Source organism: Myotis lucifugus, unplaced genomic scaffold (genome assembly GCF_000147115.1).
Source record: "Myotis lucifugus unplaced genomic scaffold, Myoluc2.0 scaffold_179, whole genome shotgun sequence".
NCBI lineage: Eukaryota > Metazoa > Chordata > Mammalia > Chiroptera > Vespertilionidae > Myotis > Myotis lucifugus.
This window is the reverse complement of record NW_005871227.1, coordinates 2,353,580-2,381,521: the sequence shown is the minus strand read 5'-3', so window position 1 is coordinate 2,381,521 and position 27,942 is coordinate 2,353,580. Positions and strand designations below refer to the sequence as shown.

The window sequence follows — 27,942 nt, the reverse complement described above, 5'->3', positions numbered from 1 at the left end:
TTTTCTGCTATGTTCTGACAGAATAAATAAATATTTAAGAACATTTAACATATCATTAGTAATAATTATCATAATGATAAATATTTAAATGGTAAAAAAAGCTGGAGATAAAACAGAATGCACAAAATGAAAAAAGAGAGAGAAAAAATATACTAACTGTAAAAACAACAACGACAAAACTAAAATGTTTGGGTCATGAGCCTGGGTTCCCACAACCAACAGATGTGGAGCCTGCAGGCAGAGGCAGGTTTTGACTAATAGCAACATGACTGTGCCATGCTATATGCTGTGGGCCATGTAGTGCAAGCATGTCAAACTCAAAGGCTAACGTGGGCCAAATAAACAAGGTTTAAGTTTATGTGGGCCGCAAAAAAAACAAGCTTCAATTTTTATAGAAACAGGTTTATTTCCATAGAGACATGCTGAATTCAAAGGGCTGAAATAAATGAGAAATCACTAATATAAAATAATAGAACATTTTAATAAAAATTAATATTTTTTTCTTGAACATTAACTTACCAAATGAATAACTGCACAAATTAATAACTGTAACTCAAATAAACCTATTTTTCTTGTTCTCAGAAAGCGAAATATTTTCTGTTGTGCACACCAAACAAGTCAGTCCAGGACTAATGATGTGGCAATCAGCTGCTAAAATATTCGCTGCTAGGGTTAGTGGAAAGAAATGGTGCGCCTGTGCATAAGGCGTGTAAGGGAAATGAATGCAATACGATTATAGTAATCAGTCATTAGCGAACATTATAGTTCGTTATTAATAATTATGTGTACCAGGATGTTGTAAAAATTAAGTTACAATATTTTTATTAAAATGTTTCTTACATACCGTTATATTGGCTGGGCCACAAAAATATTCATTGTGGGATGCAGACTGCGAGTTTGACATGCTTGATAGTGTGTACTGTGCTGCGGTGATCCTGTGTGACTGAAAGCCACAGAAATCAGCGGCTATTTGAGAATCAGAATGTGCAGACTCTTCTGGACAGATTTGGACACTTTCAGACAAAGGACAAGGTGTCAGAAGATGGAGATGTGTGTGCAGTGGGAGAAGGGCTCTGCTCCGCGTGGCTGATCCCTCCACCAGGAGCAGAACCCCCTCGAGAAGCTGTGTTTAAAATGCAGAGAATCCCCGAGGTCCCGCCTCATGGAAACCAAAGCAGAACCTCAGAGGAGGGGGCAAGAGCTCCACATCATAACACACCGGCCCACGGGAAAAGTTGTGAGTGTGAGTTAGAAAGAGAAAGGGGTGCTTCCATCTTTCAAACATTATAATGTTATTTCAAGTTTCTAATGACCAGAGTAAGACAGAGCCACTGTGAGAAACACACCTCTTTTTAGCAGGCAACTCTCAAAGAGACACCTGGGAAGGCACAGAAGTGAGAAGGCGGGGCTTGGAGGACCATGCAAAGAAGTGCTAAGGAGTTCATTAGCACCTGAATTCTACAGAGTACAATTCGGGACAGGTTGAGGGCCCAACACTGAAAAGCATCCAAGAGAGACTGGAGAAGGCAAGAGATAACAACTTGAACTTGACTTTTGTAAGTATTTAAACCGATGTATGGTAATTTTTCTATAGTTCCAAGACGCAAAGACACTTCTAATTATCTCTCTAATTAGAGGGTATCTTGCATTCATCTGGATTTTTCTTAATGGAAATGAAGGATGGATACAGTTGCCAATCCTATATAATAAAAGACTAATATGCAAATTGTCCCATCGACTGGGAGTTTGACCAGGGGGCGGGGCCAGCTGGTCAATCACCCATGGCCCCTCCCCCGGGCTGCCCAATCAGCTCAGATCAGTGCTGGTAGGCTGGACCCCACCCGTGCATGAATTCGTGCACTAGGCCTCTAGTATTAAATAAAGAATAAAAAGATTAGCTATTTAGACAAGCACACGTCTAGTTAATTCCCATAAACAAGCCTGGGGAGGGCTGTTTTTCATCCCTACCTCTACTTGCTGGAATCCCCCCCCCCTGCTGGCATTGTTCTTAAAAGGAACGAACACCTCAGGTTGCAGCGGTGTTTTCTGAAATGTGAGCCACACAGGCCACTGAATGAAGCGTACTGAGAGCTGGTTCAACACGAAGTCCCCAGGTCTCCCACACGAGGAACTTCAGATAGAAAGTAGACATCAACGTGTCCATTCACTGTAATTAAATGGTTGTGTGATACACAGTAAGCCCTCACTACATCTATTATATTTGGCAAATACTTGCAAATGTCTCGAATCAATACGAGAAGCCCAACTTAGAAGATTATCTCCCCAACCCCAATGCCGAGGTTCTGTCGCTGGCCCTATGATTTTTGTGTGGCAATAGACACAGAGAGGTTAAAACAGATGGCAGTGCCCCTGTTCTTGCCAGGCCTGAGCTAGGACCTGGGGATTCAAGGGCGGGCAAATGGACAGGGCACTTGACCTTCGGAGCCCCTCGCTTTAGAATGTTGGGGTGGAGATGTTTAAAAATGCGCCAGTAAGTTCAACAGTCACGTGAGGTGACATCTTTCACAGGGAGAAGCAGACAATTATAAACTTGAAGAACTCTTCGTCGTCTTTGTTTTCAGACTATATCATGCAGTTTTGTTGCACTTCATTCCTTAATATATATCAGCCTTATTTTTTATTTCTATTTTTAAAACAATATTTTTTTATTGATTTCAGAGAGGATGGGAGAGGGAGAGGAAGATAGAAACATTTTTGCCCTGACTGGGAAACAAACCGAGACCTCCTGGTTCACAGGTCGATGCTCAAACCACTGCACACCACCGGCCAGGCTATCAGCCATATTTCTTAGAATATGAAATAGCTTTACAAATATTCTGGTGACACCTCCGATAGGTGTGTCACGCCTCTCTTATTTTGTTTCCAGAGTCTCTGGGCACACCAGCAGGGACTCCATGTGGAGAATCAGCATTACAGTCCCTCACTACAGCAAGGGGTTCTCAAAGTGTGGGCTCCGGACCAGCAGCACTCGCTTCCCCAGGGAACTGGCAGGGTGTGTCAATCCTCGCCTCCAGGCCTCCTGGATCATGACCTCTGAGGGCAGGGCGAGGCTGAGAAACTGCTCCAGCCAGTCCTCCAGACCTGCCCATACTCATTAGGGAAGCACCGTATCAGGGGAGCGGTAACAGGACTATGACACAGATCAGCAGGGGTATCTACAGCCTGAAAAAGAAGCCGTTAATTGAACGTGTTATATAACGCTTAATCTTCTTTTCATAACTTTACAACCTTCCGAGTAAGGTAAGACAATGATGAAGTCTCCAATTTTATAGAAAAGTAGTCTGAAAAATTCCCCTAGCCTCTTTATAGTGGAAGGTTGAACAGATAGTACTGATGCTTGGGACGCTGGGAATGTATCTAAGTGTGCTTCGTAAGCTTGTAATGTGTGGGACGTTTTTAGTTTAGTGTCAGGAGAGATGTGACTAATAAATCTCCCTGTTTTCACCTGATGCCTTCCATAAATTATGGCATCTTATCGCCAAATGGTAGGGTGTCATGACCACAACAGCTAGGTTTGTAGGGTTTGTTTATAGGATGGTAAAATTAAGAAATACAGAATATCGTTTTTATGCTAATTATACTTCCCCCCCAAATTAACATATCATAACATACCTAAACACAGTTATTAAAATTACATTGAGATCTTTCATACAAGAACTTAAATAAACATGAATTTCCAGGCACAAAACTTCACAAACCACTTAACAGTTGACAATTGCTGTTTCCCTGGCTCCCACATTAGATTGGAAGACCTGAGGTGGCTTCTGTGTTTGGTTTGGTTTTGGTAACCCTCACCCAAGGATATTTTCCCATTGATTTTTAGAGAAAATAGAAGGGAAGGGGAGAGAGACACAGAGAGAAAGGTCAATGTGAGAGAGACACATCGATTGATTGCCTCCTGTACATGCCCCTACCAGGGCCAGGGATTGAGCCTGCAACCAAGATATGTGCCCTTGACGGGAATCGAACCTGGGACCCTTCAGTCACTGAGCCAAACCAGCTAGGGTCTCAGGTTTGTTTATGTCAATATCCTGCTTCCCTATTCATTTTACAAGGCACCCACATACTATAGGGCTTCGGAACAACAAAAACCTAAACCCTGGACATTTTGCTTGTATGACAGTTTTTTGTTTGTTTAATTATTTTTATTGATTTTTTACAGAGAGGAAGGGAGAGGGAGAGTTAAAAAGATCGATGAGAGAGAAACTTCAATCAGCTGCCTCCTGCACGCCCCCTACTGGGGATCCAGCCTTCACCCAAGGTACATTTCCTTGACTGAAATCGAACCCGGGACCTTTCAGTCCATGGCCCGGTGCTCTATCCACTGAGCAATCTGGTCAGGGCTGCATGACAGTTTTCAAATAACCTTCAAAACTAGGGCTAGGCATGCTTTAATCCGTTACCACGGAAGTGGCCTCTGCTTGCATGGGCTTAGCTCATTTCTTTCTAAATGCTGTACAGGGGACAGAAGCAGCAAGACCATGAGAGGTGGATCATAAAAGAATCCCCTTGGAGGTACATTCTCACAGTAAAGACGGTCTCCTTTCTCTCCATTCAATGCATACCTATGGATCCATCACCCAAGAACAAGTCAATCTTAACTTTCCATTTGTGTCTGCCTGACCCCTCCCCCTTATTTCAGACCCGAGCATTATCCTAGACTTGGTGGAAAGCACATTTGGCACAGGGATCTGTATATGTGGGGCTTAGAGGCACTTGGAGCTGGAACAGACAGACTTAGAGCATCTCACTAAAGCTCTGAGTCTTACTTACTAGTATTTTCTTTGCCCACTGGACTGCAACATCATGAAGAACCAACGGGATAACAAATACACACAATGCGGTTTCACGACATCCAAAACTCATGTGAACATAAAGAAATCCACACAGATCGTTGTAATAACTATATTTATACAGGTCCCTTCCACCTAAACCTCTATCTCTGTTACCAGTATCATGTCCCTTTAAAAAAAAAAATTTAAATCCTCTCCCAAGGATATTTTTCCATTGATTTCCAGAGAGAGTGGAAGAGAGAGGGGAAGACAAAGAGAAACATCGATGTGAGGGAAACACATCAATTGGTTGCCTCCTGCATGGGCCCTGACCAGGGCCTGGGCCGGGGAGGAGCCTGCAACCGAGGTACGTGCCCTTGACCGGAACCCAACAGGGGACCCTTTGGTCCACAGGCTGATGCTCTAGCCACTGGGCTAAACTGGCTAGGCCCATCATGTCCCTTTTTAGACACATTTTTACTACATTTCTAAAACCCGTTGAAATCAAACACAATCACTTTAAGCACCACCATAAAGAGATAATTTCATCATCTTAGTACAAAATAACCCAATGCTATATATTATGGTTGGAACAGACAAACTTATAAAGAAAAAGTCAATGGCATAATGTGGAATTATTAAAACGGAGGCTTCCTAGACATTTGCTGAAACTCAATCCTTTGGAACTTGAATGGCCCTGAATGAGATCCTGCAATATAAATAATTTTTTACCCGCATTTTTTTGCCAAGATAATACAAAATTAATGATCGCTCATGTTTCTATGAAGACTTTGGAATTTACACATCTTTCCCCATGTGCTGTGTGTGGGGAGAAGACTACATTCGACAGAAAAGAGAATTCCCTTCGGGACAGAATTTATATTTCAGAGCAGAGAGGATGTGAGGCAAGCCAGATATTTTTTGTTAGACTCTACACATTTTTCTCTTTGATTTGGAAAGAAAGCATCGTTTCCTCTCCAACTTACACAGTGTATATCACACAAATTCACACACAACTGCAACATGTAGAAATAAGAAAGAATGGAGAGAGAGAGCATGTGTGTGTGAGAGAGAGAGAAGATAAGAGGAGAGCAGAGAGGAGGGGAGGGAAGGGAGAGAATAGGGAGGGGAGGGGGGAGGAGGGCAGAAAAGAGGAGGAGAGAAGAGGATGTGTCCAAGAAAAAAATATTAGAGAATTTTGCTTCCTTAACACATTTAAAACTAAGAGGAAAGGCCATTCTAAAGAAGCTCTTTCATGTTTTTCTTTGTCACAGTTGAAAAAATTGCATGGGAAAGAAGCTCGTTCATGTTTTTCTTTGTCACAGTTGAAAAAATTGCATGGGAACACAAACACGGATCGGTGCTTGCTGTGTCTGACCATCTAGTCAAATGTCAGGTGAACATGAACTTGGCTTTGAACGTTTATTGTATGTTTCTTAGTGAAGGGTGGGAGACTGAGTAATGAATTCCATTTCTTTCTCTAGGGAAGGTATCCTGAAGACCATGGCTCAAGGAGCACCCTGAGTAAGTTATGTCCAAGTGGAAGGACTTAGGACTTCTTCATCTGGCTTTAGGAATCCTATATAATAAAAGCCTAATATGCAAATCGACTGAATGGCAGAACAAATGGTCACTATGATGTGCACCAGGGAGCAGACATTCAATGCAAGAGCTGCCCCCAGCTCAGGCTTCAGGCCAGCCAGGGCGAGTGCCAGCAGGGACCCTTGATTGCCCACCAGCTGCCCCACAGATCGGCCCTGATTCCCCGACCAGGCCTTGGGACCCTACCTGTGCACAAATTTCATGCACTGGGCCTCTAGTTTCAACATAATTACACAGGCTTTAGTCTGGGGATAATGAGTGACTGATGCCATATTTACATTTAAAGCAGTGGTGATTTTTATAATAACAATATGCACATATTAAATATGCAATGGTGTACTCCATCTGGAGGTATAGAACCATGCTTTATTTACACGAAGAGTTTGTGATAAGACTGGAGAGAGTTGAATTTCAGTTTCACTGCATACTTTGCTGTAAGACTTTGAGTCCATTACTGTATGCATTTTCTTAATACAAAAAGGAAGGAAGGAAGGAAGGAGGGAGGGAGGGAAGGAAGGAAGGACAAAAAGGAAGGAAGGAAGGAAGGAAGGAAGGAAGGAAGGAAGGAAGGAAGGAAGGAAGGAAGGAAGGAAAAAAGGAAGGAAGGAAGGAAGGGAAGGGAGAAGGGGGAAGAGGGAAGAGGGGAAGGGAAAGGGGGAGGGAAAAGAAAAGAGAAAAGAAAAACCTGCCAGACAGAATTGTGGACATCAGATCAGAGGGAATGCAGGTGCAGTGTTGGCTCACAGTGATAATGTTAATGATGTTGATAATGATGACATTCATGATGCGGATTTACTAAGCACATACTGTAAGACACTAACCCAGGTATTTTATGTGCTATTATTTCTTACTTCTCAGCTATTGAATGTCTCCTAAGTGTCACTCATGCGTGTTCATTAGTTCCAGAAATAACAATAAAAGAATACCACTCATTAAAAAAAATAAATTGGATGCACAGAGAAGAGAAACAGCATATCTGAGTTTGCATGTTTAATGAGTGGCTCCATGATCCATAAGTCACTGCCCAGAGCCCACATGTCTCGGCTGCCCCAGAGGAGTACCCATTTAGCATCTCACGTTATGCATTAAATCCTCCTTTATCCCATGCTGTCTAAATTACTGCCTGAAGGTTTTGATCCCTTATATCTGAATAAGAATAATGTATTCATCCCCATGCCCTACCTAAATTTCTAAAGCCACTGGAAAATAAAAGACCAGAGAGTGGGTCTCATATTTCATTGTCCTAATCCTACACAAATGAGTTTTCTCCAACGCAGACTGCGAAATGGTTATTCCCCGGCTTCCCACAATGTTCTTACCTCTAGTGACCACAAATTAAAAGATAATAATAATCAACTTCATGTATATCAAGTCTCAAGAAAAAAGAAGATTAAGGTGGAAGGTAGATTTCTTTTCAACAAGAGGGAGACACCTGAGCATCTAAAGAAAAACAAATGCGGGAGCCCACGAACATGTTATCACTTCGACAGAGAGCGCTTTCCTCATTCCCACATCAGTCTGATTCACGCAGGATGAAGGAAGACACAGTCTCCGCTAAAAGAAATCTCCTCTTTGTCACATTTCAGGATCAGCGGCCTTGTCACTCGGAGAGGCAATGCAGATCTCGATAACATTTCCACACCAACATGCCTCCCGCCTCCATCAGACAGAGCAGTTGACTTCACCATTGGATTTCTCGGATGCTATCACTGCACCGGCTCCTTGTTAGCATCCTCGCAAATTGCTCTGTGCCCCGGTCATCGCTGGACCTCTCTCAGCCTCTTCCTCTGCACCCGCGAGGACCACACATTGCGAGCAAGAGTTACCTTGCACACCGGAGCTCTCTGCAGGGAGGTTTTCTGTCTGCTTCCCTAACTGCACCCGGAATCCTTAGCAAGAACCTTGCTCATTACCTTAGGCCTCCCCTCCTTAATCTGTCCGTTTCATACATATTTTCTGAGCTACCCGCTATGCTTTTGGACCCGTTACAGGTGCTTGAAGACAATAAGGGACAAAAGAAGCAGAGGCTCCACCCTCAGGGAGTTATCAGTCAAGCACAGATTAATCAATTATAATTCGTACGCAGGAAAAGACAGAACAAGATGAAATCTTCAACAGGCTTACAAGTTAGCCTGCAGCCGGGTTGGTGTGGCTCAGTGGTTGAGCATCGCTCTGTGAACCAGGAGGTCACGGTTCAATTCTCAATCAGGGCACATGCCTGGGTTGTGGGCTTGATCCCAAGTTGGGGGTGTGCAGGAGGCAGCTGATTGATGATTCTCTCTCATCATTGATGTTTCTATCTCTCCCTCTCCCTTCCTCTCTGAAATTAATAAAAATATATTTAAAAATATTAGTCTCCCATATTTGGTCCAACATTTAATTAATTCACCCCTCGTGGCTTGGCAGGGCCAGACCAAATGATTTTGCAGGCGTTATATGGCCTGTGGGCAGGACATTCCTCAGCCCTGCTTTAGAATGTGTGGACTAGCGAATGTAGATGACAGTATGGAGGTTAGGCAGGGACCCAAGGGAAATATAATTGTTTCTTGGATTAAGATGGTGAGAGAAATCAGAAAAGAAAAGGTGATCCTTACTTATTATAAAATAATTCAACTCCACTTATGTTTATTTCTAAGAGCAATGGAAAGGCCTGGATTGGCAACAAGGCCTGCAAACTCCAGAGGGGGAAAAACACCTCTTAACCACTAATTCTTTCTATCTGCAAACACAGCTTTATCTCTGTGACGTCACTGCCTATAAATGCAGGTGCTCCATGAATGTATGTTAAATGTATTTTGTGATGTCATTACAGAAAATAGAGAAACAGGGGTTGAAGCAAACAAACAAAAGAAAGTGGGGGAGAAAAAAAGTCGTTTTATTTTGTTTTCTTTGGAATGCATGTAGTTTTCATAAGTGAATTTCTGTTAGCAGAAAGGTAAGGTTTATTTGACGCCAATTACAGACCTCTTCGATGTCCCGGTGGTGTCACTGACCATTGGTAGAACTAAGAGATGGTGCTGGCGATCAGCCTGAAACACAACCTTAGCCTTGGCCTGGGAGTCCCCACTTAGCTGCCTTGAGCCAAGTACCTAATGAAAGGAAACCCCAAATAGCATTTCTAGTATCGAAGTCGCCTTCCAGAGCCAGGATGAAAACAGGGAAGAAGGGAAGCAAAGAGAGGAACAACAGAATGAATGAGTAGAATAATCAATCTATTCGCCGACTCCTTCACAGACCTAATACATCTCTCTGGTAGACCTGGTTTCAAGCTTGTTGTGGGTATTGGGAGAAAGGGACCTGACACAGAAGCAAAAGCAGCAGACCAATCGCTGCTCTCAGAAGTGAGGCTGTGAGTTACGAGTCTACGGGAATAGTGGCAGGAGGCAGGCACAGGATTGAATTGTGCAGGTTGGTACAACTCTGATTTTCTATCTGGGTGCTGATTACATAGTCTGTTCGACATGGGGGCTGGCGCTCTCATATGCATTTTACTGTTCGGGTGTTAGACTTCAATGCATAATTTAAAAAATATGTATGGGGGTGGGGGGCAAGAAAAGGTGAAAATGCAGCAAAGCCTGAACAGGACCAGGCACTGCTGTCCATGTTTATGAAAAATCTACCGCCCCAACGTCCTTCCTGCAAAATCAAGCAGTGGAGACAATGCCAGATTCGCATCACATGGTCTTACTTTCCTTGTGTGCCGTCCCCTTAATAGGCCCTTACTGTGCACTTAGGCAGTGTTTATCGGAGCTGGGAGACACCACAAGAGCAGCTCTTAAGATGGATACCGGCACTTCACCTTCCCTTTAATTTTGACGTTGGAACTCGTTACATATACATAAGTGTGTGGGGATTGTTTGGTATTATTTCATTGCCACCTGATGGTTTCAGCAGCCCTGATAGCCACTTAGGAAGAGCAATCCAGCAGCAACAACAAAAGATCCAGCGGTGAGTATCGTTAGTCAGATGACTGTGTCAAGGTGAGGGAAAGGACAACGAAGGCACGCTCAGGTATGAATTTTGCCCTAGATTTTCAGTCTTGATCACCTGTTTTGTGGTTTTTTCCCCCCTCTAATAGTAACTTTATTTATTATTTTTTAAACATATTTTATTGATTTTTTACAGAGAGGAAGGAAGAGAGATAGAAAGTTAGAAACATCGATGAGAGAGAAACACCGATCAGCTGCCTCCTGCACACTCCCCACTGGGGATGTGCCTGCAACCCAGGTACATGCCCTTGACCGGAATCGAACCTGGGACCTTTCAGTCCGCAGGCCAACGCTCTATCCACTGAGCCAAACCGGTTTCGGCTCTAATAGTAACTTTAAAAAAGAACAAAGCACGGAAGACTGTAGGTTACCTTACATCCATTAATAGATCTGGGTATCTAAATGGATGGAGGAGTGACATTGCACTCAGCATGAAGGGGCTGTGTTTTGGACTGAACGGAGAATATTCCTTTTCTCTTTCTCTCCCAGTTCAAAGAGACGCGTGAGCCTTTTATAAGCCCCGGAGAAAGGGTATTCCAGCCCCCGCTCTGGTTCTAACGTTCTGTGTCAGGTCCCTTTCTCCCAATACCCACAACACTGCAATGACATTTCAGTTCATTGCTTTTATATGGGCAGCAGTCAATGGCACATAAGAGGGAAAATGACGTCCTCATCTAATCTTATTATATTATGAAGATATACACTACATCTTACTAAATCCACACCGTGCCTTGCAGTGGGGAGCCAATATCTTTCACAAGACACAGGAAGAATCATCTATTCTCTAGGTCCATATAAGGAGAAACTGCACAGAATTTGAGTGGGAATAGTTATCATCTTTATATATCATTTACATAGCCAGGGAGAAAGATATTTTTATAGACCTTTCTAATAGACAAAAATTCCCTTGAATGACTCCTTTTCACTGGTTCCTGCAGCATTCAATAGAAAATTTTTGCTTTAAAGAAGCATAGTATGCTCCTCCCCTTTTTGAGTTGTCATGTATGGACAGATGGAAGTATCATGGGAGCCAGAGATGGGGATTGTCTGAGACTCAATAGGTTTCTAGGAAGCTTCATAAGGAAAGCTTATGGGATTGTTTTTAAGACATTAAAACGACAATACTGTCATATGGATACATGGCATAATGTACCTGTCAGAACCATTAGAATTGCACAGAACAATGAGTGAACCTTCATATACACAAATTTTTAAAAAAATTAGGAGGTTGGGATTTCCTAGGATGGAATGCAAGCTGTGACAAAATAATATAACCATATTATAAATATACTTTTAAAACTTACAGGAGTAAAAGGAGTATACCTAACACACACACACACACACACACACACACACACGTTTATGTATATATGCAAGTATTCCCACATATATTTGTTCTCTCTCTGTCAACTGAGAGGGCCTAGAAGCAAAAACAACCCCATAGCAGCAAGTACACTTAACACTTAGATCTTGGTTTCCAACACCCCAATAAAAGAATGAGGACTCCTTGAAGAAATGTCTAATTCTAGAATCGGGGTGATAAATATGCAAGAAGAATGCAGAGTATCACGCAGTGAAAGAAACTAATAAAGTAAGTTCTAAACAACAAACCAAAAAAAAAAAATGTCGAAGGAACACAGAAGACAACTAAAAAATCTCCCAATGATCAAAGCTGGGGGGAAAAACTGAGCAAGAAAATCAAGTTGTATTGGATTATAACCTGAAATGTAAAATCACTCTGAGTACATATTGATTAAATGAGAGAAAGAAAGGAATAAACAAACAAACAAGTAAAAAAGGAAGGGAAGGAGGGAGAAAAAAAAGGAAAGAAGGAATGTACATAGTGAATTCCTTCCAAAGGGTACAATTGGAAAGGGGAGAAAAACAGTAATGTCATAGTAGAGAAATCTGGCAAACAGTACCTCAGCCAGGTGGTCAAGGTTAACTTCAACAGGTATAAACCTATTCATAGTACATACTTGAGATAAGGTAATAAAATGGCACTTTTCCCTGTGTGGTCTTCCTCTCCCAACACATTGCTTCAATCTCATTATGAACAAAACATTACACAAATCCAAAATTAGTGAAACCCTACAAAAATTAGCTAACCAGTACACATGAAGACTGTTAAAAGGCCTGTGTCGATACTGGTTCATTCATCTTGACAAGTGTGCCATGCCAATGTAAGATGCTAGTAATAGTGGCAAAGTACGTGGGAACGCCGTGCAATTTTACAACTTTTCCATAAATGTTAAACTTTACTAACATAAAAGGTTTATTTAAAAGAAAAAAAGAGGTTCCACATACTTGAACACACAGATTCCTTTTAAAAAATTCCATAGCCAGGAACAGATGTTTACGCAATCTGCTTGCGGAGATATGACCCTCCCTCGTGGTTGATAGAGGGACCCAGCAGTTACTGATTTCATAAATCTCTGGTTTTGGATTTTGACTCGGAAGCATCCTAATTAAGTAAATTTGGCCCCACAAACTGTATCAGTGTGCGATGGAGGCCATAACAAACCACCACAGATTGGGTGATTCATAAAACAGAAATGTGTTTTCTCACAGTCTGGAGGCTGGAAGTCCAAGAGCCAAGTGACAGCAGAGTTGATTTCTCCTGAGGTCTCTCTCCTTGACTTTGCAGATGGCTGTTCTCTTGCTGCCGCTTCACGTTGCTGTTCCTCTGTTCATATGTGTCCCTGGTGTCCTTCTGTGCTTCCAAACCCCCTCTTCTTGTACGGATACAAGTCAGATTGAATCAGGGCCTGCCCATATGTCCTCACTTAACCGTAGTTGCCTCTTTAAAAGCACTGCCTTCAAATAGAGTCTCATTCTGAAGTCCTGGTGGGTGAGAGCTTCAGTATATGAATTTTGGGGACCACAATTCAATCCATAACACACAACCATTCTTTTTACATTTTTACAGTAAATATTTGATAACACTTGACCTATCTTATATAATAAAAGCCTAATATACTAAGTGTCCGGTCCGCCTTTCAACCAATCAAAGCATAATATGCTAATGATATGTTAAGGCCGCTCAACTGCTCGCTGTGACACGCACTGACCACCAGGGGGCAGATGCTCTGACTGTTAGGTTAGCTTGCTGCTGGGGTCCAGCTGATCGGGACTGAGCGAGATGGACCTGACACACCCTGGAGCCCTCCCGTGGTCCCTCACCAGCTAGCCAACCTCCCGCATCCCTCCCCAGCCCCAATCCTGCACCAGTGGGGTCCCTCGGCCTGGCCTGCGCCCTTTTGCAATCCAGGCTGAGGGACCCCCTTTCCCCCCAATGCATGAATTTCATGCACCGGGCCTCTAGTATGCTATATAATTTTCATGTCATATATAATGTGCAACAATTACACTTGACATTATATACTTGACATGTGTAATGCATCCTTCTAAAAATCTATACCCGACTTGACACAGTACCTAACCTACAGTAGAAGCTAAATAAACAGTATCTGTCATGGCTCTGTTCTCCAGTTAGATAGCTTGGGGCTGTATTTCCAGAATTTCCTTCCTTATACAGCTGGCCCTCTGTATCCTCAGATTATGCTTCTGAGGATCTGCTGTTTGTTGAATCCATAAATGAAGGGCCCATGAACACAGAGGGCCAACTAAGGGATGTGGGCATCCATGGATTTTGATAACCTTGGGGGGTCCTGGAACCAGTCCCTCATGGATCCCAAGGGATGACTTCATTGTCCTGGTTAGGTTTGGCCTGAGATTTCAAAGGCAGGAGTAGAGAAGGTAGGTGGCAAGTTGGCATAGGGTATCAGGTATGGGGGCAGCACATGGGGATTTCAGCAGATTTTCAAACTCACCATGTTGGCATAGAGCAGAATTCAAGTCCACGTCTCCTTCAACAATCATAGGATCTGCTCCTTCAATTCTCCAAATCCTGGGCAGGATACATGTGCAGCCCTATGAGAAGGGGCATCGTCTTCTGCAGGTTTCCCACCACATGGAAAACGAAGGAGGAGAGCTTGGCACAGGCTTCGGTTGTCTTCTTGTTCTGCCATGTGCCTGTTCTCTCCCACTTCACGTTCAGCTCTCCTGCCCATCACCAGAAGCAATGACAACAGCTCTGCAGAGATGGCTCTACCAGCTCCACAGCTGCAAATGCACTGATTCTTGTAATAACTCCCTTCTCCTTGTCTTATGAGGAGCTCCCATTTTCACCAACAATAGGACCTGGAGTAAGCTATGTTATGGCTGTGTGCCTCAGTTTTCTCTTTTTAAAAATGAGAGTAATGGCCCGGGCCAGTGTGGCTCAGTTGGTTGAGCACTGTCCCATGAAACAAGAGGTTGCTGTTTGGATTCCCAGTCAAGGGGCTTGGGGGAGACAGCCAATGGATGCCCTTCTCTCTCTCCCTCTCCTTCTTTCTAAAATCAATAAAAACATATTTAAAATAAAAATAAAAAATGAGAGTAACAATAAGGCTGTTAAGATTAAATGAATTTGCATGATCAGTGTTTGGCATAAACACTTAGGAAATATTAAATTCTATGTAGAAATAAAGTAATTATTCCTTATGCTAGCCTTAAGTGAATTTCTGGATTTCAGAAGGAATACATATGGACACTTCAACACCTATTTCAAAAACCTTTATTTGATTAGCTCCCCTCCTCTCCCCTCCTCCATCATTTCTTGAGCTCAAACCACTCTTGTGATTTGCAAAGATTCATAATTGGAAGATAATGATGAGATCTGAAAAGTATGACATGGTTATAAAGAGAAGATTCCTTGGTGGCATGCTCCCTAACAAAAGGAAAATGAATGAAATCATCTTTAAAGTGCCACAAATATGATTTTCCTGACTTTAAACTCTTTGAGCACAGTCACAAGGAATGACATCTCATTCCCTTAGAATGAAAAATATATCTGAGACAATCCACATGGTCTCAGCTACAGCCTCACAATGTAACTATTTTTGTTGTGTTTTTTTTTTTCAGGATATCTAACTACATATCAAAGACACACTCACACACAATTTACATCTTCTTTTTCTACATAAGTCTTTGTGTATATCTTTATCCTTTCATTCTTTTAACAGTTTGTATACCTTCTCTACCATTTTCTACATATTGATCTATGTGCTTACTGGTATCTATGCATGTAGCTGTCTTGATATATACATTTCATCATATTTTTCTCTTTGTGAAAGTACTGGTAAGAATAGGAGGGGGGTGGGCAGGCACTTATAAAACTGTGATTACTAATCCACCAAAAAGTAAAAGCATTTGGGTCTAAAAATCAAAAGGCAATTTTTAAAGTTCAGTGAATCCAGAAAGCACAATAATTTGAAGTTAAAAAATAATATGAATACATTCATAGAGACTCTAGGAATCTCTCTACCAGCTCCGGGGGGCAAGCTTCTGCGAAGAGCATGCCATACACCGGTGATTGTCAACCGCTGTGCCGTAGGAATTTTTAAAACATGCAATACATGACTATTGAGTCAGGGACAATGACCTCTTTCCCCTTAGATTATCAAATAAAAACATGGCAATAGCCAACACAACAATAGCCGTCCAGTGGGAATGAATAAAAATTATATCTATTATTTTTTTGCCCAATCAGCAAAATATATATATTGTTGGTGTGCCACAGAATTTTAGTCATTAGTTTATGTAAGCCATGAGATGAAAAGCGTTGAAAATCACTGCCACACACCAAACATTTACTGACAAAGGTGTCCCACATTCATTTTCGACCAAGACTTCAGAATTTCACAAATGCGTGTGTTGGATGTGCTCTGACATGCTGTGGGCTCATTTCTCTGACAGGCGACTGTGGGAAAAGGCTGACCTCCATGAGCATTGCTCTCCAGCCACTCCTAATCCACGGTTTCCTGGGGTGGCCAGGTAAGAAATAACTCATAACACCGCGAGTGTTGATGCCAATTCACGGAGCGCTAGACACAGACATGGCTGGAATAATTTAAGAACAATTTGCCCTTAGCCTCTAGAATCAATCAATATGTTGAATTCTAATATATCAATTCTCATAGGAGTCCACCCAGATGATCCCATGACCCTGAGGTCTCTCTTGGGTTTTCCTCATGATGAGTGCAGACTTACTGCTCTGAGAACACTTCTCAGTATTTGAAGTACAAGAAGATTGTTTGAGTAGAAAGCAGTAGATCTGACTTTCCTCAGAAGGGCTCAGGGTAGGCCTGCATGAAATGTTGGCCATAGAGCATTTCTCTGAGTTACAGGGAAATGAGGTATAGTTTTCAGAGAGGCTAACCCATATATGTAGAAACAGAAAAAGCCAACAGGCAAATGAATAAAAGACAGATTTCTGAAAAACGTTAAGAGTCAACGCCAGGATAACCAAATCGATCATCAAATTGTTATTCAATGAAATTGAGTTTCATTCTAATGAGCAAGCACAGGGACACAGTGGAAGAAAAATGAAAATGGAAACACACAGAACTTCAGCAGTAGCTCTTGCTATGAATAGGCCCGTAAACCATTGTTTAATTGGTATATTGATTGGCTGACCTGGTTTAAAAGCACAGGTGGAGATATAGGATCAACGTTGCCTCTTTACTTAGATATTGTTAACGCTCAGTCAATGCTCTAATTTAAAACATCAATTTAAATTATGAGATACCCATGAATGGGACCTACTTTGATTTAAATTATGAGATACCCATGAATGGGACCTACTTTGATTTAAATAATGAACTACCCATGAATGGAACCTAGAGGTGTCTGAATGAGTCTGAGGCAACAGGCCCCATTCCGCAAGGAGTGACTGTTCACCGGCAGGGGGTGAGGTTAGGGGCAGAGATTGTAAAATTTGTTCTCAGTGGGTTCAAACTTCCTACATTTATGTAACTTATTGAAATACAGTTTTACCTAATATTCTGTTATACTGGAAAAAAGTGATGCCTATATTACAACTTGTAAAATCAAATGAGGTATTTCACTACATTTTCTGGTGATTTATGCCATTCTAAAGAATTTTTACTCGCTAGTGATTGAGAATTCATCTTCTAGAAGGAATTCAAAGATTTCAACTGCTTACTTGGAATTCCTAAGTTCATAGACAAATATACAAGAGGAGACCATTGAAAATACTTAGTTTTTTGTCTTGCTAATGTAACCCCAAATCAGGGACAGATCTGAAGTTCCTATGACAACCCTACACTGAATAGCTCTAGAATTTTAACTCTTTTCAAATCACTGAAAGCTGACTTTCGATAAAATTTGACCTGCATAGAAACAGGAGCATATGTACAATTTATAATAAAATTTCCTAAGCTATTCTACATTGTTAGCATATTTTTTATGAGTTGATATTTGGATTAAAAAAAACCTTAAATTTAAAGAAATCAGGGATATGAGTTGACAATGATAAGGTACTAAAATAGAGTTTCATTAGGGAAAATACAATTGATTAATTATATTACTGTGTAATCAATCATCGACTCATGAAATAGCATCTTATAATTTAGGGAGAACAGAAGAGTAAGCATTAAAACAAAATTTGGTGGAAGGAGTTTCCTCATCACAAAAGGCATTCAAATGAACCTTGCTTGATATTTCCAAACTTGTTCTTAGCCACAATGCAGACACAACACAAGGCCTCTTAGAAGACTAATACATTTTTAGGTACCTCTCACAGTTCATTGCCAATAACTTTCACATTTGAATACTCTAGAAATTTCTGTTTTTATTCATTTGTTTATAGAAGCATTATTCATAATTGCCAACATGTAAAAGCAACCAAGATGTTCCTCAGCAGGTGAGTAGACAAAATGTGGTAAAATCCAGACAATGGGATATCACTCGGTACTAAAAAGAAATAAGCTATCAAGCCAACTGTCTATGCATCCCTATGGAGGTTTAGCTTCTTAATGCAGAACAGAAACTTCACAATCCTCATCCCATCTTAGAGTTTTGAAACCTCAGCTGTTATAGGCATTCATATCAGGTCGAACAGCTGGGTTGCTTATGAGGGTGTTTATTTCAATCTTCATGATTTCCTTCCCATGTTTTCCTAAAGAATTTCAATTTTGTTCATCACTCTGAATCGAATAAGGCAAAAATATAATCAAACCCATCAATATGTTTTTCTTTTTTTTTTTACTATGCATCTCTCCTTTAAAATAGGGAAATGCTGCTGAATTGACTTAATATCTGGCTGAGAGAGAGAAAGCAAGCCACAACCTCAAAATTATCAGAAAGAAGTATGTTAGGTGTAAGATAGTTTGTCCACATGACACTTCTTTAATCTTTTAAGTGTATGTGACAAAAACTCTTTCTTGAATAATAAAAAAGAATATAAAAATGAATCTCTTTAATTATTACTTTGGGAATCTTTTTTTATAGAGGACTAAAATGTGGACTGGGCAGTGACAAGAATACAAAGCTAATCCATATAAGCTATAGCCATTGTGATTTTCAGTTCACTCCTTAGAAATGGTAAATTTCACTATTTAACTGCTTGCTGAATTAACACATGGCCTTGCATAGGGACAGTTTCCGGGGAGGGGAGAAGGGCTGCAGGTTGAATCAACTGCCAACGGCCAATAATTTACTTATTCATAACTACGTAATGAACCTCCCCAAAAGACAGCTGCAGAGAGCACTGTATGGGTGAACACTTGGAGGTTTGGGGAGACTGGTGCCCTGAAGGGGGCATGGAAGCTCCGTGCCCCTTCCCACGTACCTTGCCCTATGCATGGCTTCCATCCGGCTGTTCCTAAACTATATCCTTTTATAATGCACTGGCACTCTAGTCTGTGAGCCACTCTAGCAAATTTGTGGAACCCAAGAAAAGGGGCCATGGGGACCTCTGATTTATAGCCTGTTGGTCAAAAGCACAGGTGACAACCTGGACTTAGGACTGGCCTCTGGGGTGGGGGTGGGTGTGCACACAGTCGGGTAGGACCGCCTCAACCTGTGGGAAGTGATGCTACTACTTCCCTGAAGATAGTGTCAGAGTTGAGCTGAATTACAGGACACCCTGATGGTGTCCAAGAATTGCTTGGTGGTGTGTGGGAAGTACCTCCTCCCACATACACACACCCACAAACCACAACTGGGTGCAGGAACCTAATTTATTATTAAATTAGGGTACATATATACTTCAAGGACAAGTATAAAAAGTACTTTTCTTTCTTTAATTCAGTGTTTATCAATTAAATTTGACTTTTTTTCCAATAAACCTATTTTGAGTACTGATTGGAAGCTGTTGCCATAGGTCTGTTACATATTAAGAAATGACTCGATAGATAGGATAAGAAAAGCAGAGAGCATTATGTAGTTTCCTGCCTCTGTTCCTGACTATCTGCCTGCCGCCTGGACTGTTCATTCCAAAAGCCACGAGGTGTGGCTGGGCAAGGTAGCTAGTTCTAGTTACCTGCAGTCAGCTACGGTCTGATAATATTAAAGAGAACATTCCAGCTATTTTGAGAGAGAGAGAGTCCATATTCACATATCTTTTATTAACATATTTTGTTATAGTTATTCCATTTTATTGTTAAGTTATTGAGGTTAATCTCTTTTTGTGCCAAATTTATAAATTAAACTTTATCCTAGATGCATAGATATAGAGAAAATAGTATATACAGGGACTATTTTCGGCATCCAGTGGAGGTCTTGAAATGTATCTATCCCAGGGGTGGGTAAACTTTTTGACTGGAGGGCCACAATGGGTTCTTAAACTGGACCGGAGGGCCGGAACAAAAGCATGGATGGAGTGTTTGTGTGAACTAATATAAATTCAAAGTAAACATCATTACATAAAAGGGTACAGTCTTTTTTTTTTTTTTTTTTTTTTTTTTAGTTTTATTCATTTCAAACAGGCTGGATCCGGCCCGCAGGCCGTAGTTTGCCCAGGGCTGATCTATCCCCTGCGGATAAGGAGGGACTACTGTACTTGGCCTTCTCATCCCTTGACTTCGACCTTCACTAATATGCTCTTTTAAATAAAACAGAGTTCATTCCAATATGCACATCTGTGAAACATAAAGTTAAGGCTGTCGAGCATTCATGTCATATAGGCGACTTTTAAAATCATGCTGATAGAACTCACAAGTGGACAACTGTAAAGAAACTAGTATCTGTTGGGGACCAACTCTACGCTGTGCCAAATGCTTTCAAAATAATCGCTGAATTTTTCCAAACGCGGGTTTGTAGATAGAGATTATTGTGCGCACGACAGAAAGCAAGATTACCTGGCTTCTGCCCCTTCTGCAGGCAGAAGGCAAATGTGCAGCCAAACAGCCTGGAATTCTATGTTCAAAAAGCTGATTTTACTCCAATCCAGGTGTCAACATAAAATCGGGATTAAACACCCCTCACCCCACTATGCAACAGCATGAAAAATATCTACGTAAAGTATCTGGAAATCCATAAACACAGGGACATTTGCATTGAAAAACCAACATCAACGACGCTAGTTTGGTTTCCACAGTAAAAACCAGACGCGCTCGCAGGTCGCTCTTTATGCGGTATTTGCTATAAAAGTGAATTCTCATCAAGTTCTGCGATTCACAGGCGGAGAGAAAAGAGCTGTATCTCCAGCTCCCAAATAAGATATTTCTAAAATAATGCGGCTGCCATTTGGGCAAATATATATGTGCGTTTTGTCTTGACAGCTTGTCAACTGGCAGACGGTCCCTGAACATCAGATTCATTTCAATGTGATCTTGGCCAATTTCTCAATTAGAATTTTATTTTTCACTTTCTGCACAAGATCCCCCCACCTCCTCCCCACCCCCCAGTCCTCCCTGGCATTCCTCAGGGCGTACAGGTGCAGGTGCTGGCCTTTCTGTGGTAGCAAAGGAAGAAAAATGAAAGAACGGAGAAGGGGAGGGGAGAGACAGGCTGAGAACAGTGGTAATGGGGAGAGAGAGGAGATAGTAGTGACCTTCATCCTGATATTCACCTTCGTGAGAAATGAAGGGAATAATTCACACCTGACAATAAAATAATGCGGCTGCCTCTCCTCCTGTACCCGGAGAGGCTGGAGTCAAACAGTAATCAGACACGCGATACATAAGATCGATACACAGGGAAAGGTCCAAACGTATGGTGGGAAATAGATTGATAAAAATAAGCTTTTTCATATATTTTTATTGATGTCAGAGAGGAAGGGAGAGGGGGAGAGAGATAGAAACATCTACGATGAGAGAGAATCATTGATTGGTTCCCTCCTGCACAACCCACACTGGGGATCAAGCCTGCAACCCAGGCCTGTGCCCTGACCTTGAATTGAACTGTGACCTCCTGGTTCAAAAGTCGACGCTCAACCACTGAGCCACACCGGCTGGACAATAAAAATAATTTTTGAAAACCACCACCATAATCAATTATCGGATGCCTGTTTACTTTAAGGCACACCTTAACCTTGTATGCGATCACACAATTCTCACACAACGAAAGCAAGATGGAACTGCCTATGTTTGCATGGTAGCTAAGGAAAATGAATGATCATGGAACCTCCCTGAACTTCAAGGTCAACCAGATAATAAGGGATGGTACCAGGATTCAGAACTCTTTCTATCTAACTTCAAACCCACACTTTGAACTGCAGAAGCATGCTTCATGTAGTTTTTGAAAAAGATGTAATAGAGAAGGCATTTTTTTAAAAAAAAACACCAAACAACTGTGTGTGTTAATGAACGGTAATTTTTCTTAGTCTGCACTCTCTCACAAAGAAAAATCTTTTAGATAGAAAAACATTATGTACTGTATATTTACAGGTGCACACACACGTTGCATAATGTAGCTAATAATATCTCTACGATCCTTTTCTTAGCTGAAATTGACCTTGGGAGTCTGCCGAAGTTGGAGGAGGGAACTTCTTTCTCAAAATATTTATCAGGCACATGACTCATATACACAGAAATGGAAGCCTCTGACACATTTACAATAAATAGATATAGGCTTGGCCATTAAGATGTAGAAATCCTAAGTGAGGCAAAAAATAACCACTTCCCTCTTCACCATTTGTTAGCAATTTAAATAAAGGGTTCTTTGTATATTGAAGGTGACCATAGCCCTTTAAAACCGTATTACTCTTATCGGGATGAGAAGGTGAACGAAATAAGTTCTCTACCCTAAACAAGAAAATAAGAAAGAAAGAGTGTTCCTCAAATTCTGTTTCCATGTCAGGATTTAAAAGAAGGAGGCACATAGAGATATTTTTGCTTATTTGTGGGTTTCTTTTTGTGGGAATAGTAATGGTAGAGTGAGAATTTCCTACTGGAAAGCCATACAAGTTTCCCTAGAAAATGTGTCATTTCAGCCAACCAAAGAGGAGCGATGCGATTCTGGTAAGATGAGAAAAAATAAATAAAGGCAGAATTCTTTGCACAAAAAAATTGGCAAAGTAGAGTGTTGGCAGGAGTCATACTTGGGGGAGATGGGAAGACCTGCAATCCATTCTGATTTGCTGCTGCAATGGGCACATCGGCCAACGTTACAGAAGACAGAAGATATCAGAGAAAGCCAGGCTGCTCACCTCATTCTGGCCTTCAATTTATGTCTCTACTTGTGTGCGTGTGTGTGTTTAATTTGCGTCATCATGTCCATCTACTTCGAATTTATGCGATTTTGTTGTATTTTGATTTTGATGTATGCATCCTTATAGGTTGTCTTAAATGTAATTTAAATCTAAGTAGTGTCTATATTCCATACATAAGAATGACTTGTGGGCGCAGCCAATGTGTCTCAGTGATTAAGTGTCAATCTATGAACCAGAGGTCATAGATTTGATCGGGGCACATGCCCAGGTTGTGGGCTTGATCCCCAGTGTGGAGTGTGCAGGAGGCAGCCAATCAATGATTCTCTCTCATCATTGATATTTCTATCTCTCTCCCTCTCCCTTCCTCTCTGAAATCAATAAAAATATATTTTTTTTAAAAAGAAAAATTTTTGGTATTTCACACTCTCATTTTTAGATCCTGCCTATTAATTTTGTCAGATAAGAAAGAGGTCTATATTATAAAGTATGGGACAGGGGTATTTCCAGGATCAAAGCCAGGGTTTGGGGAGAGATCAGCAGATCCCTCCAAAAATAAGGAAAAAGAAAAAATAGCATTTTTGAAATATACACTGCTCTGAAAAATGTAATGAGTACTTCAATGACTCAGAAAAATTGGGAGTGGGTCTTTGATGATGGTGGCACTTCTAAAACAAAGTTCAGCCTGGCTGGCGTGACTCAGTGGTTGAGCGTCAACCCATGAACCAGGAGGTCAGGGTTCGATTCCTGTCCAGGGCACGTGCCCAGGTTGCATGCTCTATCCCCAGTGTGGGGTGTGCAGGAGACAGCCAATCAGTGATTATCTTTCATCATTGATGTTTCTATCTCTCTCTCTCTCCCTTTCTCTCTGAAATAAAAACATATATCCTATATAATAAAGAGCTAATATGCAATTAGACTGGACAGTGGAATGATCTTCCAGAATGACCAGTGGGCGGGGCCACGAGGGCCAAGCCCCTTGCACGAATTTCGTGCATTGGGCCCTCTAATATATACATATATATTAATATGTATATGTGTGTGTATTATATATATATATCCATATATATATATATATATATATATATATATATAAATTTTTTTACAAAAAGTTAAGGTAAGACACCCACTGCACAGAAGTCTCCGGTATCTGTGATTCCTAATCCTCTCTGGGGTGGGCCTACCAGCTCCATTCAATATCTGGCTGCCTACAGACCTCGACGGCTCCCTATTTCTCTATGCACTGCAATTGCATGTGAATGTGCACAAATAATTAACCATCAAGCAAATATCCACAGGATTAGTCTGGCATGTTGGAACAAATCTTGATAAATCCGCCTCAGTAACAAATACTCCAAGTACAAGTGTAAGAGAAGAATACAAATTCGGCCTATTGAAGGACTGTCATGGAAGGAGAGATATTTTAATAAAACCGCTTCGTCAGTTCCTATTACTAAGGGACTAAAGCTATCGAGCTGTGGCACTGAGGCCAAAAAAAAGGGGGGATTTGGAAATGCAAATGAGAGAGAAGACAGTCACAGATGCCTTTTATTCAGCCACACACTATCCCCGATGCCGGAAGCTATGTTCAAAGTGACTCTTAATAGTTCTGCATACATACCCAAAATGGACATCTCAGGCACAGTCGCATGATAGGGTCCATTAAGAAACTCCGGTGCGTTGTCGTTGATGTCCTGAACTTTAATAATAAATTCTGAAGGAGGCTCCAGGGGCTTGTTGGTCTCAAAGTCCACTGCCTGAGCTGTGAGCGTATATTCAGCCTTTTCCTCCCGGTCAAGTCTCTTGATAGCGTGGATATCTCCCGTGATATCATTTATTTGAAAGATGGTCCCAGCTCCATCGCCCGACAGGATATACTTGATTTTTTTGCTCCCAGGATCCAGGTCCGTGTGCAGCTAAAATGAAAGGTGACATTGGTTAGCGATGCAACATTATTTTCTCTTTTAACTCCCTCCCGCTTGAATATCACGTTGGTTCTTTTTGCATTCATTGGAACTTCACCTATCTCTGCAATCAGAAGCTGCACAAAGAGTCTATGCGACTGTGTTATTTTTAAAAATTTTATCTTTATTGTTGAAAGTATTGCACATGTCCCCCCTTTTTCCCCATTGACCCCCTCTACCCTGCCCCTGCCACCCCCAGGCCTTCACTGCACTATAGCCTGCATCCATGGGTTATGAATATATGCATACAAGTTCACAAATGTATTATTATAAATCCAAATAAAACATAATGAAATTCATACAGATAAGTTGGAATGGTAAGCAAAATAGTGACAGACTCATACATAGAGAGCAAGCTGACAGATGTTGGCTGGGGTGGGGTGGCGGGGGGAAGGGGGAACTGGGGGTGTGTCGAGGGATTGAGCAAAAGTGAAAACCTCATGCATGAACATGGGCAGCAGTGTGGTGATCGCCAAGCAGGGCCAGAGTGGGGCTGGGGGACTGGGGAGGGAGGACTGGACGGAGGTAGAGGAGGGTATGGTGGGGATAAATGGTGATAGAAGGAGACTTGACTTGGGGTGGTGAACATACAATACAGTGTACAGAGGAAGTGTAGAAGTGTGCACCTTAAATCTGCATAATTTTGTTAATCAGTGTCACCCCAATAAACTCAACTTAAAAAGACTTTGACCAATTTAGTATAAACTGACATGCATTTAAAATGATAAAAGGATCAAGGAGAATATGACAAAAATGTACAGATTCTTTTCAGTTTATTAATACATGTATTTAAAGTTTTTATCACTAGCTACCTTTTAGGGTTCACTATTTGTATGCCAAGAACCATGCAAATCACTTCTCACATAATTCTCTTAATTTTTACCAAAAACTAAATGAACTAAAATATCCTATATGATAAAAGCCTAATATGCAAATTGACCAAACAGCAGAATGACCGGTCGCTATGATGTGCACTGACCACCAGGGGGCTGACACTCAATGCAGGAGCTGCCCCCAGCCCGCAGGCCCCAAGCCGGCCAAGGCGAGTGCCAGTGGGAGCCCCCTGATCACCCTGCCAGTCACCCCACAGATCGGCCCTGATCACCAGCCAAGCCTAGGGACCCTTACCATGCATGAATTTCATGCACCGGGCCTCTAGTTTCATATAAAACATGAGAAAAAGGAGGTTTGACAAGGCACACAATAACCTCCCTGAGGTTCATATTTTTGAATGAAGTGTAGTAGACCCAGAACCCAACTCAGTTTTGCCTGCGGTATTTACAAAAACAAAAATAATTGTAATAATCTGATGCATATTAAAGTCTTATATTTGTGCTCGGCCAGCATGGCTCAATGGTTAAGCGTCCACCTATGTACAACAGGTGTTAGATTCCCAGCCAGGGCACGTGCCCAGGTTGCGGGCTCGATCCCCAGTGAGGGGTGTGCAGGAGGCAGCCGATCAATGGTTCTCTCTCATCATTGATATTTCTTTTTCTTTCTCCCTCTCACTTCCTCTCTGACATCAATAAAAATATTTTTTAAAAAATCTTATGTTTGTCTAGGACGTTTTTTTACTTTGTTCCATACAATTCTTCTGGTCTAGAAAAATTATTCCCATTTTGTGAAGAGCACTGAGGCCAGAACGGGGGAGCACGTTTTCTAAAAACGGGAACACTGAAAAGTAACAACTTTGCAACAGGGATCCAGGCTCCATCGCAGGTGATGGCAACACACTGTCATTGAACACCTGCCCCCCCCTGAAACGTGATGGTAGGTACAGAATTCCTGGCTTTCAAATGTTCAGTTTACTCTCAAGAGGGAGATAGGCATGTTCTGATACATGGCGCTTCTTTTAATACTATGTTGACTCCTGTTTTGTTTTGTTTTTTAAATAAAATAAAATAAAATAAAACAAAAATTTATATTTTTAGTTTGTTTTTTGTTTTAATTTTTTAAAGGAGGGCATTGAATTATAGTTGGAAAATACCATTCAAGTGCATGTTTTCAGTTTAATGCAGTTAAATAGCAATGTAGTTCCACTTATCGCACCATGAGATTTCAAATACTTGTTCCTTAAAAAAAAACACACACAAAAAAAAACTTCTTCAAAGAAACTCTTAGAAACTCAAAAGATTGTGTTCTCTTGGGATCACTTTTATTCAGAGCAATCTCCGTTGCTTTCTTTGCCAATTTAAATTGTATTTAGCGCTTCAATAAATGAAAAGAAAAGATTTGTTCAAAAAGACATAAAGCAGCAACAAAGAGTTCAAATGCATCTAGATCTCCTACTTTGCTTTTGAATATTTTAAAAAGTTAAAGCCTAAGATTACATCAAATATTTATTGAATCTCCAAATGTATCCCTTTCATTTATTGTATTAAATTTATTAACAAGAGCAAATATTGAAATGCCACTTTATCTTAATGAATGTGGGATTATAATTCATTAATGTGATATTAATCCTAATTTATGATCATTTTAATTTATGTGCATTTTAACATTTCCATTAGCATTTTTATTAAAAAAAGAATATTTGAATAATATATCATTCTTGGAGGTTTCCATTCACATACAAAGCATTCCTCAGACACAGAAGGTATGGGTATGATTTGCACTTAGCCACAATATTTTTTTGCTATTAAAATCAATCCCTTCGTCCTGGCTGGTGTGGCTCAGTTGGTTGGAATGTCACCCTGTACACCAAAAGGTTCGGATCCAATTCCCAGTCAGGGCACATACCTAGGTTTCAGGTTGAATCCCAGCTGGGCATGCATGGGAGGCAACTAATTGATATATCTTTCTCACATCTATGTTTCTCTTACTCTCTTCTCCTCTCAAAAAAAAAAAATCAATAAAAACATATCCTTGGGTTAGGATTTAAATTTTTTTTTAAATTAAGCCCTTTAATGGTGTTATCGTTATTATGTTGGAATTTATTTGTGCCATATTTTTCTTACATTTATCAATTAGTAAATTAGTATTATAATTTTAACCAAGGTTTTAATGGTCCCTTGTCTTTAGAAATAACTGAGCGAGAAGAAGAGAAAAACAGTGTTGGAAAGAAAAGCACAAAGTTAAGATTCTGGTCTCTCTAACTA

At 41.0% G+C, this 27,942-nt stretch overlaps 1 protein-coding gene across 1 annotated transcript in view; it reads right to left on the bottom strand.

Moving 5' to 3' along the window:
- The window catches only part of CDH8 (cadherin 8), a 289,616-nt gene that overhangs the window by 169,955 nt on the left and 91,719 nt on the right, over positions 1–27,942 (bottom strand). The window contains exon 2 of the mRNA XM_023760322.1: positions 24,502–24,796. Within this exon, the coding sequence (XP_023616090.1) occupies positions 24,502–24,796 (295 nt within the window). The remainder of the gene's footprint in view (positions 1–24,501; positions 24,797–27,942) is intronic.